Below are 19,420 nucleotides of genomic sequence, written 5' to 3' on the forward strand. Positions count from 1 at the left end.
AAGTTCGATTTAAGAGGTCAAAAAGAAAAAAAGAAAAAGAAGGATTTGGGGTTTACATGGCAGTAAGCTTAATTCTGGCAGGAAGATGATAAAAAATTAATGAGGTGGTCAATGTGTGGAGAGGGAAAGGCTGATCTGGGGGGATGCTGGGCAAGGGTAACCTAGTTTGTATCTAGTTTGTACTGAGCATCAGCAGGGAGAAGACAAAGGGAAGGGCTGGGAATGCCGAGGTAGCAGGGATGGATGAATCCAGCTGCCATCCCCAGAGCTGAAGGGATGCTGGTGGGACTTTGGTCCTAAAGAGAGGCTTTGACACCCTGCTGGATCCCATGGACAGGGTGCACAGGTTTTGTCACATTCACATTTTCTGAAAAATCCTTTTGCCCAGGATTTTTCTCCTGGGAAGCTGAGAAGCCTCAGAGAAAAAAGGAAAACTATTCTTATCTCATTTGCTTCTCCTGTGTTGTGATCATCTGGAATGGGTTTGGAGATTGTTTATCCAACAGGTGGTTGTTTCATTGGATTCTGGTGTGAATTATTTGGACTTATTGGCCAATCAGCTGTGTTGGGACTCTGGAGAGAGTCACAAGTTTTCATTATTATCTTTTTAACTTTCTGTCTGTATCCTTTCTGTATTCCTTAGTATAGTTTAGTATAACATTCTTTAATATAATATAGTATCATAAAATAATAAATTAGCCTTCTGAGAACTTGAAATCAGGTTCATCAGCCTTTCCTGCCACAAACACAATAACATTTCCCTTGGGTGCCACGGCCACCAGGGAGCTTTAAGGCTCTGTGCTTTTGGCAAGGAGGGTTCCATGGCTTCCCACCCATGGCAGCAGGAGCCCCTCACCCCAGTGACCACCTCAGTGCTGCTGACCTGGAGCTCAGCATCTGCTGCAGCTGTGCTTAGAAAAACAGAGATTTTGGGGATATTTTCTGTTTCCCCACGGTGGGGATGTGGCCACGCCGGCGCAGCTCTCCCTGCGGCGCGGTTCCTAGAAGGAGAGCAAGTTTTTCCCTACTCTTTTCCAAGACTCTGCTGCTGACAGTAGGGGCTGGAAGCCATCCAAGGCTGTCGGTATAAATCTCACTGACCTTGTTTCACCATCCCTTAACTCGCAGCTCAGCCGGGACTGGCGTCGGCTTCCACTTTCTGGCTCATTTATCCCTTTTCCAGCTTTACAGTTTGGGTTCCTGAGCTTGTCTGCTCATCCCTGGGTGGGCAAGGCAGTGAGGGGGGACTCCCAGCCCCTAGAAAACCTCCCAGCAGGGCTGCCAAGGCCAACATCTGGCAGGAATTTGCAGATGCAGCTGTAGCTGAGGAGAAGTGATGCTCGGAGGTGCAGCCTGATGCAGTTTGGTGGGATGAGGGAAAGATGCTTCTGTTTGGATTGGGCTGAACACTGGGCTCTGATCCCAAAAAACACTGCCTAGGTGCCATCAGGAGATGAGCCTTAGTAAGATTTGAGCTCTGCTCCTGCCATGATGTGCCTAAACAGGAGTTTGCTCCTCTCCAAGGTTTCTTGCTGTCACACTCCTGTGGTAACACGGTGTCATCTTTGCTGTCCCGTTGCTTCCAGGGGTTTGGCTGCAGGGGAATGGCCTCCTGTCTCAGCTGTGGGATGCTGGGCTCACTGGGGAAGCAGGGAGGATGGCAGCCTTTGGAGATGTGGGATGCAGAGCAGCTGGCCATGGCGAGAGGGTTGGAAGGGATGGTTTTCCACCCTGGCTGGATCAGCTGCTTGGCACACCCAGCTCTCTCTTCTGGGTCCTGGAAAAAGGCATGGGGAGCTTGGGTCCTCTCAGGAATCCACAGCACTGTGTGCTAAATCCATACAAACCCTTCATTTTCCAGCTCCAGTGAAGCCTCACCTTTAAAGGGTTGCGCTGATTCCAGCGGGTTTGTGGTGTCGTGGAAGAGCTTTGCCAGTGGCTGCCATTGTCACTTGGTTCTGTGACAGCATCCAGAATCTTCGGCATGCTGGCAGGAAGAGTTTGGTAGCAGGATATACCAGGATTAGTGTTTTACCCAGGCCAAACTTGCACATATACAGATTAACCAGTGGGAAAACTTTACAGGATAAGAAAATCAAGACATGGCCAAAAAAAAAAAAAAAAAAAGGAAAAGAAATGTTGGCCTGTGGAGGCTCCCTCCATCTTTGGAGGTCTTAAAGTAGGGATTAGGGAGAGATCTGCCAGGAATGATCGTGCCTCGGGGCAGCCGGAGACCAGATGATGTGTCTGTCTGTCAGCTCCCTCCCTCCCTGCCTGCCTGCCTCCAAAATCCGGGCTCCCGCTTCTCCTGCTCCTCTCCTGGGCCAGCACAACATCTCCGTGACTCCCCTTCGAGCTCTTGGACTCCTAAAATCCCCCCGAAAAGAGCTGAAATCCTGGAGAAGGGGCGCTTTCCGGGCCGGGGCAGCTGTGCAGAGGGAGGGGAGGATGCTCGGGGGTTTCTCGCTCCCCTCCTGCCCCGGCGCTGCGGCAGCCGCTGCTCCCGGCTCTGATCCCGGCGTGGCTGAGGGATGAGGTCATGCTCGCTCACCCACAGCCCGTCGAGCTCCATCCCTCCATCCCTCCCTCCCTCCGCAGGGCAGGGGGCGATTGGAGCCTGCTGGGGCTCCCGGTTCCCGCACGGCGCCTTGGGGATGCTTCCCTGAGCAAAAAATGCCTTGCTCTGAGCGTGGGTGCGACTGGGAATCGGGAAAACAGAAACTTCCACAGTGAAGGGTTTGATCTGCAGCTTGGGAGAAGCTTGGATTGATGTAAAAATAAAACACACAGACATTAAGCAGAAAAATAATAAACTTGTGTTTCTATAGTTGTAACTAAGAATATGCCTTAAGTGAGAAACTGCACTGATAAGAAGGTGAAGGGTTTATAATGTAGAAAACTGTATTGATAAGAAGGTGAAGGGTTTACAATGTAGAAAACTGTATTGATAAGAAGGTGAAGGGTTTATATTGTAGAAAACTGCACTGATAAGATGGTGAAGGGTTTATAATGTAGGGGTGTGGTTTTATGGAATAAGCTGAGAGTTTAGAAGTTATAATAGAAGCATACATGTGCATGTGAGTTAGAAGCCCATTGGATAAAAATACCCGCAGTGCAGTAGAAGTTAGTAAAGGTGGTAGGTTAGAAAAGCAAAATGAACCTTGTGGAATCTGTCCATTGGGTTAGAAAGTTCTGTATTGCCTTGTAACAAAGAATTTGGGACTACTTTGAGCTATGGCCGAGTGCTTGCTCCTCTAAAACCTCAGTGCCTCTGAGACTGATGTTTATCTGAGCAATAAATCCTTCTGAGCCTGAAAAGAGCCCCATCCTTTCATTTCCAGCAGTGACAATGATCAATGTGTTGCACCTGGGTGGGGATAAGCATCAAGTAAAATCCCTGGCTGTGCCTCTGCCCATCTTACCTGTCCCTGGGATGCTGGGCCATCCCTCCCTGTGCTTCTTCCTTCTTCCAGCTGCTTTTAAAACCTCAGACTAACCCAAACAGCTGCAAAACACTTTTCCTCCCTTCTTCTCTTTTAAATTTTCTTTTTTTTTTGGTGATTTGACCACTTCTTACCAGAAATCAGCCCGTGGTGAGGAGGTGATTGCGCAACCTGAGTGCAGGGGCAGCTGTTTCAGAGCCTTTTGGATTAACAAACAGAAGGTTTGCATCTCTGGGAAGAGACATGTGGTGAGCTAGGGCTGGAAATACAGCCCTGTCTCCTCACTCTGATACACCCCCAGCTCCTGGCTCCCAAACCCATGATATTATGGGCAGAAAAGCCAATTTAGGTAATTGGTGGAGATTGCTACAATTTTATTAGCCCTAATGCCCTTCCCTCCAGGAGGTTTGCATGACTGAGCAAAGGAACCAGTGCCCATAAAAGCACAAAAATAGACTCAAATAAGTGGGTTTGTTAGGGGTTTTTTTGTTTTTTTTTTTTTTTTGTTTGATTTATTTTCTTGTAAGAAATCCTTCCAGCCTTTTGTAAAAGTTTTTCCAGCCCTCAAAATCAAGATTAATTGTATTTGGGGGCCAATAGCTGCATCCACTGCTGGTGGAGGGGATTTGGAACATTTCACCTGGGCCCTGGCTCTGAGTGGTACCTGGTGGGACAGGCAGGGCTTGGACACTGCAGCACTCCAGGATGGCCAGAAATTGGCACTGCCAGATGGAAATCAGGCTTTGGGAATACTGGCTGGAGCCTCCTGCGGGAAAAGGAGCCTGATTTGGGGTTTTGGAAACAGCAGCTGTTGTCAGCTTTCTTCTCTGGGAGCTGGAAGGAAAACCTGTTCCTCCCCAGGCCTAGAGGTCACCTAAATAATGGGAAAGTGCCCAAACCCACATCACTGGTGAATCTCCAAGCTGCAGAGGGAAGCCTTGAATCATAAAGGATCCCAGAGTGCATTATCCATGGAGGAAACGGGGGTACGAGATAAAATAGCACCCAAGGAGGGGAAAAACAGGAAAAGGAACAATTTGGACTCCAAAATGGAAAGGAAAAGGTTAAGCCAAAAGTCAAGGAGAAGGGTGGGACAGAGTTAAAGGCTGGGAAAGGCAAAGCCAGGAGACAAAGAGGAGAATGGAGGGGCCAAAGCAGAAGGAAAGGACAAGGGGAACTTGCCTTGCTGCTCCTCTTTCCATCCTCTATGACAAGAACTGGGAAGGAAAAAGGCTGGAATAAACAATTTTTTCTGACTTAAATGATGGTGTATTGATAGAGATAACACCAAAATCCACACTAATATTATTATATGAATATTTCAGGCAGGTAAGATCAACACTTAGTGTCACAGTGTGGGTGACAAATGAACATCATCTCATCTGTGAGTCTGAGAGATCCCCTTGGAACTTGTCTTTTCACCAGGTCCAGCATGTCCCAGGTACCCAAATGTGTTTAATTATTACCTTGAGAAGGTAATAAATGAGGCAAACTGTGTGTCAGGTCATTGCCATTGTCATTCAGCCAAGCTTTTGCTGCCAAAGCCAGGGATTTGGTAACATCAGGGGAGGCATAGAGGGACTGGATGAATTCACAGATCTTGTGGATGAAGAAATAGTTTTTGCCTCTGAAAAACAGTAATTAAATTATGCTTTCCAGAGCTGTTCTTCACAAGTAAAGCATGCCCTTTATTGCATGTTTCCTCATAAATCTTTTCAGCCAAACTAAGGGCTCATTCCAGCTTTGATGCTCCAGCGGGTGCGTATCTTCCAAAATCATCCTAAATGCTCGGAGCACAAATTCTTTTTCTATCTCTTCTGCAAAGAATCTCTTGCAGATCATTTCTCCTCTTTAATTATAGATTGTACAAAGCAACAGAAGCATGAAAACACTTAGAGTGGGAATTAAAATCTGTTTTTTTTCCAGCTTGAAATTCTCTACTTGAAGTGAGTGCATTCCTCTCTCCTTTTGGGGAAATCCTGTGTAGCTACTGGGAATTCTGGACTGGATTTTGATCACTGCAGCCTCAGCTTCTCCTCTTTGCCCCCAAACCCAACCCAGTCACCCAGCTGGAAGGCAAAGCTCTCCCCTCCTCTGGAGGGATGTTCTGGCAGCAGGACACAGGAGAGTGGTGTCTCTCCAGAAATGGCTGCAGCAGGACCATCTCCAAGGGGTTCCCCATCTCCACCTCTGGATCCTCCTCCTGGCACCAGCAGCCCCACCATCCTCCCACACCTGCAGGGGGGGTGAGCATTTTCCCAAATACTGATCCTTTCCTACCATTCTGGGCATTGCTGTGCTGATGGAACAAAGCTCCAGCTGGGGTCCTACCAAAGATGTCCAAAACCGAATCCCAATTCCTGATGGGAAGCTTGCAGGCTGGCACGTTGTTTTCCCTGCTTGCCTTGTGCTCTGGCCTGTGTGGCAGCTTGGATGAAAGTCCCTCAAGGCAGGAATCACCTCTTGGGAAAGGTTTTGGCTTGCTCAGTGTAACCTCAAGCACCGCTGGGCCCCACAGCAGTAAAATCCCAGCACAAGCAGCACAACTGGCGTTACTGGTGTCCAGCACAGTCCCTTCCCTTCTGGAGTCCTGTCCAGAAGAACAAATTAGCTGGACACAGCAAATGGAAACAGTGCCAGGAGGTTTGTTGCTCTGTGCTGATGGATGCCCCTGGATCTCTGGAAGTGTCCAGGGCCAGGTTGGACAGGGCTTGGAGCACCCTGGAATAGGGGAAGGTGTCCCTGCCTATGGCAAAGGGGTGAAGCACGATGATCTTGATCTTCCAACCCAAACCATTCCATGGTTCCATGATGTGGGAAGCCCTTTCAGCACGGTGCTGGGTTTGTTGAGTTCTGCTGAGCTTTTTTAGGAGAGTACTGGGTTTATTTGCCCCTTGTCAGGGTGGTGAGGAGGAGGAGCCTGAGGAAGCAGTGCACGTATTGAGCTGTGGGCTCCCAGCTCTGGAGCTGTGGTAGTGCCCTTTGGAAAACCCAAGGAGTGTGGGTTTTCCTTGGAGAGCCAGCAAGAGGGCATCCAGGAGCAAGGCCAGCACCTCCTTCTGCCTGTTTGCCCCCCAAAAACAGGAGGAGAGGGAAGAAAGAAAAATTAAATGGGATCATGGAATGGTTTGGGTTGAAAAGAACCTTAAAACTTACTGATGGGCAGGGACACCTTCCACTACTCCAGGTTGCTCCAAGCCCCATCCAACCTGGCCTTGGGCACTGCCAGGGATGAGGCATCTTCAGTTTCTCTCTTAGGGATGTTTCCACATCTGGAAGATATCCCAGCTGTTTCCAAACGGGATGTTTACCTCCAGAGCTCTCACGGCGGCAGCGCCCTGAGCTGGGGGAGGATTCGGCTCTCCCTGTGGAGCATCTCCCTCCGTGCGGGGCCGGGGGTGCGATTTGGGGACCGGGGCAGGGCCGGGGGCGCTCCCCGGCTCCCGGCGCGTCTCGCCTTTGTTCGGGCAGCGCTGGAGCCGGGCGGCCGCGGGGCGGGGAGCGATGGGGAGGCGGGATGGTGGGAGGGAGGAAAGAAGAGGGAGGGAGGGCTGCCCGAAAAGGCTTTTTTTTTTTTTTTTTTTAAATCTCCAAGAAAAGAACGATCCACAGGCAACGCGAGAACTTTCCCCCCCCAAACTCCCCCAACCCCCCCGCTCCGCGTCTTTAATAAGAAAACTATGTTTAAAAAAAATTTTAAAAATTCAAAGAAATTAAATTAAAACGAGCCCGACCTCCCACCCCCTGGCCCAGACCCGGCCCCCGGCCCGCCCCACGCCGCCCGGGAGGCGGCAGAAGCGGCGGCGGCGGCGGCGGGAGCGCCGGTGGCCCCGGCGGCGGCGGCGGCGGGGGGAGGCGGTCGCCGGGCGCCGCCCGCCCCGCATCCCGCATCCCGCCGGGCCCGCATCCCGCCGCCGGCCCCAAATGGATTATCTGCGGCTGGTGCTCTCCTGCCTCGTCCCCCTGCACGGCTGCCTGGCCGCCGGCAGCGCCCCAGGTACGGGGGCACGGGGGGCTGGGGGCTGACAGGTGGCTGCGGATGGGGAGAAGGGAGAGGGATCCCGCTGCTGCTGGGGGGAGGCTTCAGTGGGAATTGGGGGAGATGGAGGCTGGGCGAGAAATAGTTGGCGTGCTTGGCGTGCGAGGGGACGTCAGCCCGAGTTCCTTCTGCTACGCTGGACGCACCCGCTTAAAACTACAAAGCGGAGCCGGGTCGGGACGGAGGAGCTGCTGTGGGGTCCGTCGGGCCCCGAGAGGCTCCCCCGGCTGGGGTGGCCCCGCGGGATGCTCCGTGCGTGCCCACGGCCCTTTGCTCGCCGCTGTCCCCGCAGAGCTCCTCCTGTCCGGCAAGCTCAGCGAGTATGGAGTGATCGTCCCCTTCAGCACCGACTGCCGGGGCCGCTTCCTGTCGCACGTGGTGTCCGGCGAGGCGGCGGCGGGGCTCGGGCAGCCCGCCTGTGCCCCGGGGCCAGCCCCGCTCCCGGCCCGGCCCCGGCCCCGGCGCAGCCCCCCGGAGGAGCCCCCCCAGCGCCGCCTGCTCTATTTCAACGTCACCGTGTTCGGGACGGAGCTGCACCTCCGGCTGAGCCCCAACCAGCGCCTGGTGCCGCCGGGAGCCGTGGCCGAGTGGCAGGAGGATTTCCAGGTGCTGTTCCGGGAGCCCCTCCAGCAGCGCTGCCTCTTCACCGGCGACATCTCCGGCATGCCCGGAGCTGCCGTGGCCATCAGCAACTGCGATGGGCTGGTAAAATGGGGGCTGGTGGTTTGTTAGTTTGAGATTTTGTTAATTTCCAGATTTTGTTAATTTCGAGATTTTCCGGTTAGTGTGCTAATGGGTGTGGTGGGTTTTAGTGCTGGATAATCACTTACCTTTTTGCTGTGAGGTAGGATTAGGAGAAAGGTGAAGTAAGCTCGAAACTTTTTTAGAGTATAAAGAAGAAATTATTAGCAGTAACTAGAAGAAGGAGTAATAAAAATCCGAACAAAACCTTCAGAATACTTCTCTACTTCTCGCAACATTTTCTTCTCGCTGACAGTGTAAAGAACCAAAATGTAAAATTGTCACTTCCCTAAATGCCTCCCATGCAGAACCACCACAGGTGCTTTCTGTGTGCTGCCTGTGTTTTGGTGCCCTTTCCTCCAAAGAGATGAATCCTGATGTCCTGAAATCTGAATTTTTGGTGATGCTTTAGGTGTCTGAGCCATATGTTGCCCTTTAGGCCTTGACAGCAGCAGGTTCCCTTTCCCCTGGGTGTTACCTGCCTGCTCCATCAGGGTGGTTTGTGCACCAGTATTTATTTTAAAGGCTTGGAAAACTTGCCAGCCCTGTGCCTGAAGTGCCTGCTGCCCAGATGCTGTTGCCCCCACGGGCTGTGCCCAGCCTCTGGGACAGGGACCCACACTCATGGTGATGCTGTTCCATCCTTGCCCACCCGTGTTTTACCTTGAGAATGCTCCAGGAACTTTTCCTCTGCATTTCCCACCTCTTAAATGGTGCTGTGTGAGCTGCAACACCTCCTGAAATCACTGCTAGCTGCAGTCTGGCTCCCACCAAGCATCTTTTTGCAGGAGGATGTCTCTTTCTTTTTTTTTTCTCCCTAATCACTCAGGGGCTGGGAGGCTCTTGGCTTTCTGAGCACAGTTCAGCATCAGTAACTTGCTGCCACAGCGCTTTAATTCCTTTAAATGGCTTTGTTACCTCATTATTCCCAGCATCTGCTCTGCCTGTGGGTTCCCTACCTTTGATACGCTTGGGGAAGCGCTTATTTTTTAATACCCTTGGCCTGTTGCCCTTCAGATTTCCTTTGAGCCAATTTAAATCTTGTTTTAGATGCCAGAGTTTGCTGTTTTCTCCTGGTGCCACTTAGACTTACTGCTGGGTTGGAAGAAATGCCTTTTTTTGTGCCTTTTTAAAAATATTTTTTGTATATATTTCTTTTTTAGTTGCTTTATTCTGGGAGCTCCTTAAGCCAATTTTGGCCACCAGCACAAGCAATTTGGCATTCCTTTCTTTTTATACAGTGCCTGATGCTACTGTACAAGCAGAAATGATAGAGCAGCACAGCTAGAAATACGTATTTCGCCTACGTACAGGAATCACATTTTTTTAGCACGTAATCCACACCTTTTGAAGCATCCTTTTGGGAATGAGCTGAGGCTGTGGACTTGCAGACATTTCTCTGTGGCACGGATTGTGCTGGGGCTGGCCAGTGTGGGCAGGCTTGGAAGCTTTAAAAGCATTTCCTACAGACCCAGCAAAGAGTGCCGAGTCTGGAGCAGAGAGCAGGGTTTGGAGCAGAGAGCAGGGTTTGGAGTGTGCCGGTTCCCTGGCAGATCTCACTCCCTTTGGCATCATGAGCTGAAGGATGCTGGAGGCCACTGGCAGCTGATCTGTGTCCTGCTGTGGCACAGCTCTGGGAGTTTTCTTCCCCAGAGCCCACTCTATTGTTAGTGTCAATCCCAAGCAGGCTTTAATTTAACTTTTCCAGGCTTTCCTAGGCTTTAGCCCCACGTTTTCCCCTCGCAGCCCCTGGCACACCTTGTTGGTTGTCATTCTTTTTGCCCTTGTTCCAGCTGGGTTAGGGTGTAGCTTGTACCATAGGATGATTTTCCATGTGGATTTATGCAGCCATATCCTGCCACCCATGAATAAGCCCACCCTTTTAAGCCTGTGTAAAGGAAGAAGTGGCTTTTCCGCCATGATAAGGATTTTTTTTTCTATTTCCCACAATAAATTTATTGCTGGGTGGCCACCGAATCAATATCCTGGCTTCCACCAGGAGTTTCCAGAGCTGGTCTGGTGAGGGACACAAGGCTGAGGGGACAAGCAGGTGCTCAGCTCCCTTGCCCTCATGATACATCCAACATCACAGTTAGTTTCTCTTTTCCATGGGCTTTCTGCTGTTTGGCCCTCTGGCTTAAGTGAGTCTGACATCTTCAATCTGCTCAGGATCTCAGCTTTGGAGGAGTGAGGAGATCAAGAGGATTCCCTAAAAGCAGTGAAAAGAGCTTGATTTAGGAAACAGAGCAAGAAACAGAACCGAATCCTGGTTCTAGGAGTGGATGGGATGGGAAGATGATGCTGATGACCTGTTGGAGAAGCAGCAGAGCACCTGGGAGGGATGCACGTAGTTAGGAATGATGCTGATGGGCTGGAGGAAACTCTTCCATGAGCAAGGACCCTGGAATTGCTGTGGACTTTAGCTTGGAGGTGTCCATGACCTTTGGGAGGGGGCTGTGGTTCCTGCATCCCAGGATAGCGCGCGTGGGAGGCGCGGGGCCGCCACTTCCTGGGCAGAGGAAGCGCTCCGGGATGCTGCGGATGAGGGCTGTGTACACAGAGAGATTAGGCCGTGTATAAACGGAGACTGAGATTATAAATAACAGGGGGGGGAGTGCAGGAGAGGAAGAAAAAAACCCCAAAACCTGAACCCAGCTCGTGAAAAAGAGAGTCCACCCAAAGTCTTTCCTAAATCCACATTTAGCTGCGTAAGTGAGCTGATGCTTTTCCCAGATGCCAAAGCCGTGGCACCTTCCATGGCTGTCGTTCCCTGCAGGCACCCATGCGTGAGAATCTGGCCTTGCATGCTTTGCAGGCGTGTGTCGTACCAGGGTGGGAAGGTGCTGTGGCCCATAATGTAATTTCAAAGCCGATCTAAGCCACCAAATTCCTGACTGGTAAAGCAGCGTTAGGCAGGAATCTCCGCCGGCAGACACGTCTCGCTGCAGTGGAGGCATCCCAGATTATTCCCCGCTGGCTTCAGCAGCGTGTGGCCGACCTTGCTTCCTTCCTGCTGTGCTGGTTTGCAGGGATGGGTGGAGGATTATCACCCACAGACACCATATTTGTGTGCCTGGCTTTGCCCTGGGGTGATTTGCCATAGTGCTGCAAACTGTGGAGCCAGCGTTTTCCATCCCCGTGGTCCTGGCTTGCTTCAGATGGGTGGCAGCAGATAAGAAGCCCTCAGAAACAGTAATTAATAGGGAAGGGAGGGAGAAACAGCCCCCAAAATGATGCCCCACTGAAAAAAGGGTGGCTTGGTCTTCCAGGATTTTCCTTGCAGTTCCTGAGGTGTAGAGTTAATTTTGGGGAGGAAGAGGGTGCGAGATGTCTCTTTGGTCACATAGATCCCTCTGGCTTCAGCTGGTGTGGGTGTTATATGGATATGAGGGCTTTTCTCCCAGGTGATAATCCCAAGTTCTGGCAGTGAGATGCAAACCAGGCCCTGTTGGGGCTGAAAACCCATTTAATTAATTAGTGCCGAGCGTGTCTTCATGCCCTCACTCCACCAGGAGCTACATTTGAGCTCACCTGGCAAAGCCTGGTCTGTAGCCACCCCAAAAACTTCTCACCTGGGCACAAAGAACAAGGAAAAGAAGTCAAGGAAGGCAAAGTGTTGTGTTTGATGGGTTGCAAAGCCTGTGCTGCAGAGAGGCATGAAAATAATGATGGAGCATCTCTGGACCATGCCTGATGCCCTCTGGATGGAAGGGGAGTGCTGTTATCCATGGTGTCTGTGTTCACACTGCCTGGTTTTCTAGGACTTTTTGTCCCAATTATGTGTGAATCTTAGAGGAAAAATACATACTGTACATGCAGCTGGATTTCCCCCTGCTGTAAGCTTCCCTGATTGAGTGCAGCAGCTTTATTAATTTTTCCACATCTCAGCTGGGTAAAGTGTCAGAATTTCCTGAATTCCTGTGGGAGTTGGAGCTTTTTACCCAGCAGCAGAGGAGGAGTTTCTTACTCAGGGTCCTGGGGGGTCCCCTTAGTGAAGCAGGAGTTCATCTCTCCCTTAGCCTGAGGAAGCACAGGAGAGCTGGAGAAGACACTTCACCCTCTGTGAGGGTGAGTTTGGTGTATGTGTTCCCTCTTTCCAGCGGAATTGTCTTTAAAGAGCCATTTTCTGGTTGGGGAGTGCCTTCACTGAGAGCTGCAGACAGCATCTCATGTTAGGAAAAGCAGTGGTAATAGTCCCGCCAATTGATTTAATTTGATTTGGTATTATTAAACCAAATTAAAATCAAGGCTAGGAAGCATATGGCTAATTGATCACCGAGGATGGGATTGAGCTCTTGGAAAAAGCCCAAGAAAAGCTAAGTGGGACTTTTTGGGTGGCATCTGACCTTTTCTGCTGCCTCTCTACTGTTACAACCCTCCCAAAATGCTGAAATACAGCCTGAGCTGCTCCTCTTTGTGAGCAGGCAGGTTGGTGCGTGCCTCTTGCAATGGTGTTTTTTGGGTTGGTTTAGTTTTTTAATTTATTTTTGTGAGTGCCAGGGTGACCACTGCAGCTTCTGTTTCATTTATTGGACTGCTCTGATCAGATGGACACAAAATCCCAGCATTGTCCCCTTTGCCCTCAGTCATCCCAGGAGTCGGCGGCACGCTGCATCCCGCCTTTGGGAGAAAGTCTGGGCTGCTTTATTCCTTGAGCCAGATATAATTAGTCACGAGCTGTAGAGCAGCTCAAACCCAAGTGGGCTGTGCCTTGGGACCAGGCTCTTTCAGGTTTTAATCCAGCCTTGCAGCACGGCTTTCGTCCGGCCGCCTGACTCAGCAAGTCCCGGCTTTGGCCCTAAACCCATAAAGCGGCTTTGGGGTGCCTGGCCCCGAGTGAAACGCCCCGTGGCAGGGCTGGGAGGGGGTGGTGGTGTCCCAGAAGAGCTCCTCCTGGGGCAGGGGCTGCTTCTGCTCCTTCTCTTATTGTATAATGAAGGGCAATGTTTTGGAGCTGGAAATTAGGAGAATTTCTTCATGGAAGGAGTTGTGAGGTCCAGGCACAGGCTTGTGTTTCCCATCCCTGGAGGGACTGGAAAGATGTATAAATGTGGCACTTGGGGATGTGTTTTAGTGGTGGCTTTGGCAGTGCTGGGTCAATGGTTGGGCTCAATGATCTTGGAGAGCTTTTCCAACCTAAGGAATTCCATGATTCTGTGCCCTGCCCCATCATCATGGCCTCACCCAGCCATCACTGAACCTGGTTTAACTCCCTGGCTTGTTCCCTGCCTCATCACCACCACCCTGCCTGGTGCCCTGGTTAAACCTGGCTGTGTTCTTCATCTCCTTGGCTGAGGCTGGGGGCACAATCCCTGGCTCCCTGGTTTGACCTGGATGTCTCCTGTGGGAAGAACCTGAGATATGTCAGGTGTCAGGCAAGGACTTGGATTCCTCGGGAAGGAGGTGAAGCAAAACCTGCCAAAACCCCACTTTGCAGTGGAGTTAAGCAGTTAATGAAACCCAAGTAGAGAAGGAAATTTGGTGTAATCCAAGAGAGCCAGGTTGGCCATTGCCTGATGAATCCAATGGGATGCAAACATGAAGGGGACCCAAAGAGCCAGGCGGGTTTGGAAGAGCCCCAGCTTCTGTCCAAAGTACATCTCTGTATACATTTTACTTTTATTTTATTTGATTTGATGAGGACCATTCCAACACCCCAATACCCTTTTGAGGACTCCAGTAGGCCCGTGCTGCTGGAGGCTTTGCTCCAAGAACAGATCCAAAAGTTCTGCTGGTGCTTTCCAGGCAGCCCTTCAGCAGCAGGGGAAGGAACGCGCGCGTGCGCCACGGAGGGAGCTGGGAAAAATGCCGAGCTGGGGGGGCTGCCCTGGGAGAGAAGCCAAATCCTGGTGATCCTTTTCCTTGCCCGAGGTCTGAGCTGGCCGGCGCTGCGGGGTGTGAGCACTCAGGCTGATGTAAGGGGGATTTGATGGGAGCTTGGTGTTAATTAGGAGCAGGTCGGTAGCCAGGACAACATTTCCAGCGATGTTTGCCCTGTCATTCATCTTCCCTGTGTTTGGGAGGTGGAGTTGTAATGCTTTCCAGCTTCTGCCCCAACGGGATTCCCCTCTGTTAATTCTCAAGTACTTTGTGGGGCAGAGAGAATGGTTTCTCTTTCCTTCTTCTTGTTGCGGCTCGTTGTGTCAGTGAAATAGCAGATATCCTAAAGGCACTGTGGGAATGGAATGGGGAGGGTTCAGGGAGGCTCAGGAGTGCCTTGGGAGCCCCTTCAGCCTTGTATCCCTGAGTTCAGGGTCCAACACAACTCCTAGATGAGGCAGAACCGACTTTTGTAGCCATATAAAGATACAAATTGAATTGCAGCCAGGTTAGGGGATTTTTTTTGTTGCTTGTGTTTTCCTTGATTTTTTTTTTCCCCATCTACATGAGAAATTAAGGGTTGTCATAGATGAACATGGTATTAGAACCATCCTGGTGTCATGGAGTAGGATCAAAACAAGATTATTTGGGATGCCTTTCCCATTTGTGTGTGCTCTGTATTAATCTTTAATGAGCATAGTGAGTGTGTATGTCCCCCTACAGTTATATAAAACCACACCATTTCCCCCCCCCTTTTCCTTGTTTCTTTGTGGAGTCCAGGCTGGCCTGATTCGGACAGACAGCAACGAGTTTTTCATCGAGCCCCTGGAGAGGGGCCAGCAGGACACGGAGGAGCACGGCAGGGCCCACGTTGTCTATCGGCGCTCGGCCATCCGGCAGGACGGCGCCAAGCCGCCCCACGACCTCCACCCTGAAGGTAGGGGCTGCTGGAATCCAGTCTATCCCAGAAACTGGTAGTCAATATTTCACCTGGGGAGAGGACGTCTCCTTCTATGAGCCCTTGTATATCTCACCCTGTGGCTTTAGGCTCAGTTTTACTGCTAAAGTCAAGAAGAAGGAAAGGGAATACTGGGCTGGAGGTGCTGCAGCCTTGCTTTGATCACCTGTGTTGTGAGAGTGTTGGGGTACTGGAAGTTGTTGTCCAGAGAAGCTGTGGCTGCCCCTGAATCCCTGGAATTGTCCAAGGCCAGGCTGAATAGGGCTTGGAGCAGCCTGGAATAGTGGAAGGTGTCCCTGTCCATGGCAGGGGCTGGAACAGGATGAGCTCTAAGGTCCCTTCCAACCCAAACCATTCTGTGATGGTTCTACAAAATGTGGCCTGGATTTGACTTTTTCACAGATCATAGAATCATTTAGTGTGGAAAAAACATTTAAGGTTCTCAAGTCCAATCATTAACATATCTTTTAGTGCTGGTCTTCACAATTCAGAGCCATTCTGAGCTCACCTGCCATTGGGCGAGCTGGACCAGCAACCAGCTGGACCTCAATATCCCATTAGAGTTAAATCTCATATCTGCTTTCCCTGCTGAATTCCTACTTCTGTGGAGCCTCACCATGGTGTCAGGCCACCTCAAGGGCTCTTTCTTTTCCTGCCCAGGGCCCGGGGTGCAGGTGGGTGAGCTGCCCAATTCCCTGGAGCTGCTGGCGGAGCGGCTGGGGGACGCGGAGCGCAAGCGGCGCCACGCCAGGAAGGACGACTACAACATCGAGGTGCTGCTGGCCGTGGATGACTCCGTGGTGCGCTTCCATGGCAAGGAGCACGTCCAGAACTACGTCCTCACCCTCATGAACATAGTAAGGCTCGGCTCTGGGGGATGTGGATCCCACCCTGCCCTGGGTTTCAGTGTTCTTCTGGTGCTGCAGATCTGTTATCCTGGGAAGAGAAATGGGTTTGGGAAGGGGAGCAGTGCTGCAGGAAGGGCTGTGCCTTCACACCGCCGGCTCTGGTGTTTAACAGCTGTGGGAATTGGAGGCATGGAAAGCAGAGCCCTTTGATGGCCATGTCCATCACCTTCCCCTTGCCAATGGCAGGGTTTGGCGTGTCAGTGCTGTCACTCTCTGTCACCTGAGTCCAAAAGTTTATCCTAGCTGAGAACATTTCCTCCTTGTCACTGAAGTCTCAGCAAATGCTAGAAAAGAGAATGGTCATGGCTTACTTAGTTAGAAATTACAATATCTGTGATTTGTTTTGCAGTGATGATGTTCATGATTTATTCTGAATACTATTTGTTGGTAGAGGAAATATTTTTATAGGTTTTCAGGAGCTTTTTGCACCTGGATAACCATTCAGGATATGTTTGAAAAGGAGTTTAAAGCAACTTTACAGTTCCTGCACCCTTCCTCACTCTGAGGCACGGGGCAGCCTGTGGTGGTTCCTTACACCCCTTTTCAATCCTTTCTAAGATAAAAACATCCATATTCCCTGAGTCCTGAGAGATGTGGAAGGATCGATATTTATTCATCCAGTCATCTTGAGGGAGGTTTGCTCCTCCAGCATCTGAATGTCTGCAAATAAGATCTATGCTCAAGGATCTCTTGCTCTGTCCCAGTTTTGTTTTGTTTTGTTTTTGTTTGATTCTCACCTCTATTTATTAACTTTTCTATAAGTGTTCCTTGACATAGTGGTGGAAAATGTTCAAAAGGCTCAACCAGCTCTGGAATGGCCAAGTTATAAAGATGCTCTTGGGTACTTGGTTGTTGCTTTGGACATTATTTCTGCCACATGGCCAGCAACGAAGGGGGAATTATCAACACAGGTGGGGGGAGGATTTGTGTGATTAAAGGGTGATGAGGTGAAGGATGAGTGAAGTGGCTGGTCCTGAATAGGGAAAGTGTTGAAGAAGCAAACACCTTCATCACAATGTTTTATTCTCTGGCACGTTATCCCGATGTTCTCAGCATCACTAAAATTCACTTTCCGAACATTAAATTAAAGGGAAGCCACCGTGTTCCCTGCTCTGCCCTCCAGCTCTTCCCACGTTTTGGGGGTCGGAGATGATGTCATTTTTCCTTTCGGATCCCGGGGGGGAAGGGGGCTCGGGATGGCCAGTTTGAGCCCCGGGGATTGTCAGCTCTAATCAAAAGGTCGGTTTTCAGGCGCATTTCATGGTTCCTACCCCGCGGGCAGGACTTTTCAGGGAGTGAATGCGCGGGATGCTGCGCTGGGAGAAGGGAGGACCCGCTGCCTATTCAATTAAAGGCGGCGCTGGAGACTTTAATGAGGGGGGGAAAGCCCCAGGATAATACAGGCAACAAATACTTCCCCCCAACTATTATTTCCTTCTACATATTCTCTCCCTCCACCCCCTTCCCCTTCTTTCTTTCTGGTTTTTAGTGCGTTCTCTTTCCAGCTTTGCCGTGACCTCCGTCCGCCTCCTCTTCCCTTGGCACCACCTCGTTTCCTTACCGGCTCAGATTGCCTTGAAACACCCGATTCAGCAGAAAAAAGAGAGTCCTGCTTTCTGGCCTGTGTGGCAGAGGGAGGGAGAGAGAGGAGGAGCCTGCTGGGACCACACAGCTGAACATTAATCCCATTAGTTGGAGGCAAAGGGAAGAAGGATGAGAGGCTTGGCCAGCCCTCTAACGAGGAAAGGACTTAACGAGCTGGCCTGGAGTATGTCAGGGAGCCAACTGGGAAAGCTTTCCTGTCTAGGAGCTCTCCTATCAAGATATATCCCAAGGAACGGGGGCAATGGGTTTGGGAGAAATGATAAACTCTCCTGGCTTTCCCTGAGGTCTCCGCTGAGTGCCGAGGGAGCAGTGGGACGCGGATCCCTTCCCAGCGCTGCTGTAGGTAGGGTCCCGGGGCTCTTCCCAAGACACAAAACCCATTATTAGGAACTCTGTGTCGGCTGAAGCTTGGTGATAAATGATTTGTCACGGAGGAGGTTTTTTATGAAAAGAAACAAACCCCACAGCCCTTATTTCATTGCCAGAAATGTGGATGCTTTTCAGTGAAGGGCGCTGTGTCCATCCCGGGAGGCTGACATGAGGATGACTGCTCCTTTTGTGCACCTAAGAGCTTCCCTGCAGGCAGGCTGCCTTCCCTGCTAGCTTCCAGCCTGCATTCCCAGCCTGCCCTTCCCTTCTTGGCTCAGATGCTGCCCAGGAATTTGGGGTCAGGTTGGAGTGAGTGGGAAAGGCATAGCTCCCCCTCTGCCATCAGTAGCTGAGCTTATCTCTGCTCTGAGCTGAGCTTTGCTCTGTCCACCTAACCAAAACTGGTCTGTTGGGCTCTTGGGATGAATGTTGGGTGATGTGGTGCCTCTGGGAAGCCATTCCCCTCTCTTGCCTTGCTGCCTGTGGCAGGGGTTGTGATGTTACAGAAGGAAAATTGGGATCCCCCAGCCGTGGTGGCTGCTGAGATCAAGGGCAGAGAGACTTGGAACGGCTGGACAAATGGACAGAATCAAATGGGATGAACTTCAATAAGTCCAAGTGCCGAGTATTGCACTTCGGCCATAATAATCCCCTGTACCAATACAAGCTGGGGACGGAATGGCTGGATAGTGCCCAGGTGGAAAGGGACCTGGGGGTGCTGGTTGACAGTCGATTGAACATGAGCCAGCAATGTGCCCAGGTAGCCAGGAGGGCCAATGCCATCCTGGCCAGTATCAGAAATGGTATGGCCAGCAGGAACAGAGAGGTCATTCTTCCCCTGTACTCGGCACTGGTGAGGCCTCACTTGGAGTACTGTATCCAGTTCTGGGCCCCTCACTTTAAGAGGGACGTTGAGTTACTTGAGCGTGTCCAGAGGAGAGCAACGAAATTAATAAGGGGCTTGGAACATAAGCCATATGAAGAGCGACTGAGGGAGCTGGGGTTGTTCAGTCTGGAGAAAAGGAGACTCAGGGGTGACCTCATCACTCTCTACAACTTCCTGAAGGGCGGCTGTAGTGAGCTGGGGGTCGGCCTCTTTCTCCGGGCGACAACGGATAGAACAAGAGGACACAGTCTCAAGTTGCGTCAAGCTAGATGTAAGTTAGAAGTAAGAAGGAAATACTTCACAGAAAGAGTGATCAGAAACTGGAATCATTTACCCAGTGAGGTGGTAGAGGCATCATCCCTTGAAGAATTTAAAAAAAGACTGGATGTGGCACTTGCTGCCATGATCTAGCTGAACAGTTAGAACATCGGCTGGACTAGATGATCTTATAGGTCTCTTCCAGTCTTGAAAATTCTGTGATTCTGTGATTCTGTGATTCTGTGAACCAGAAGGGGATCCAGCACCTTGGAAAAAAGGAGGAGAGGAAATACTCAGTGCTGAGTTCTGCTTTCCAGTCTCTTGCCTTCAGGGAGTTGGGCTTCTTGGTTTTCTCCACCAAACTTCCCACTGCTCATTCCTGGTCCGTTCAGG

General features: G+C 50.9%; 1 protein-coding gene across 1 annotated transcript in view; it reads left to right on the top strand.

Moving 5' to 3' along the window:
* The first annotated feature begins 7,367 nt into the window (after positions 1–7,367).
* The window catches only part of ADAMTS14 (ADAM metallopeptidase with thrombospondin type 1 motif 14), a 32,901-nt gene continuing 20,848 nt past the window's right edge, over positions 7,368–19,420 (top strand). Inside the window, exons 1-4 of the mRNA XM_058810580.1 lie at positions 7,368–7,440; positions 7,775–8,187; positions 14,824–14,980; positions 15,662–15,858. Of these exons, the coding sequence (XP_058666563.1) occupies positions 7,368–7,440; positions 7,775–8,187; positions 14,824–14,980; positions 15,662–15,858 (840 nt within the window). The remainder of the gene's footprint in view (positions 7,441–7,774; positions 8,188–14,823; positions 14,981–15,661; positions 15,859–19,420) is intronic.

The sequence above is a fragment of the Ammospiza caudacuta genome, chromosome 9 (assembly GCF_027887145.1).
Source record: "Ammospiza caudacuta isolate bAmmCau1 chromosome 9, bAmmCau1.pri, whole genome shotgun sequence".
Lineage (NCBI taxonomy): Eukaryota > Metazoa > Chordata > Aves > Passeriformes > Passerellidae > Ammospiza > Ammospiza caudacuta.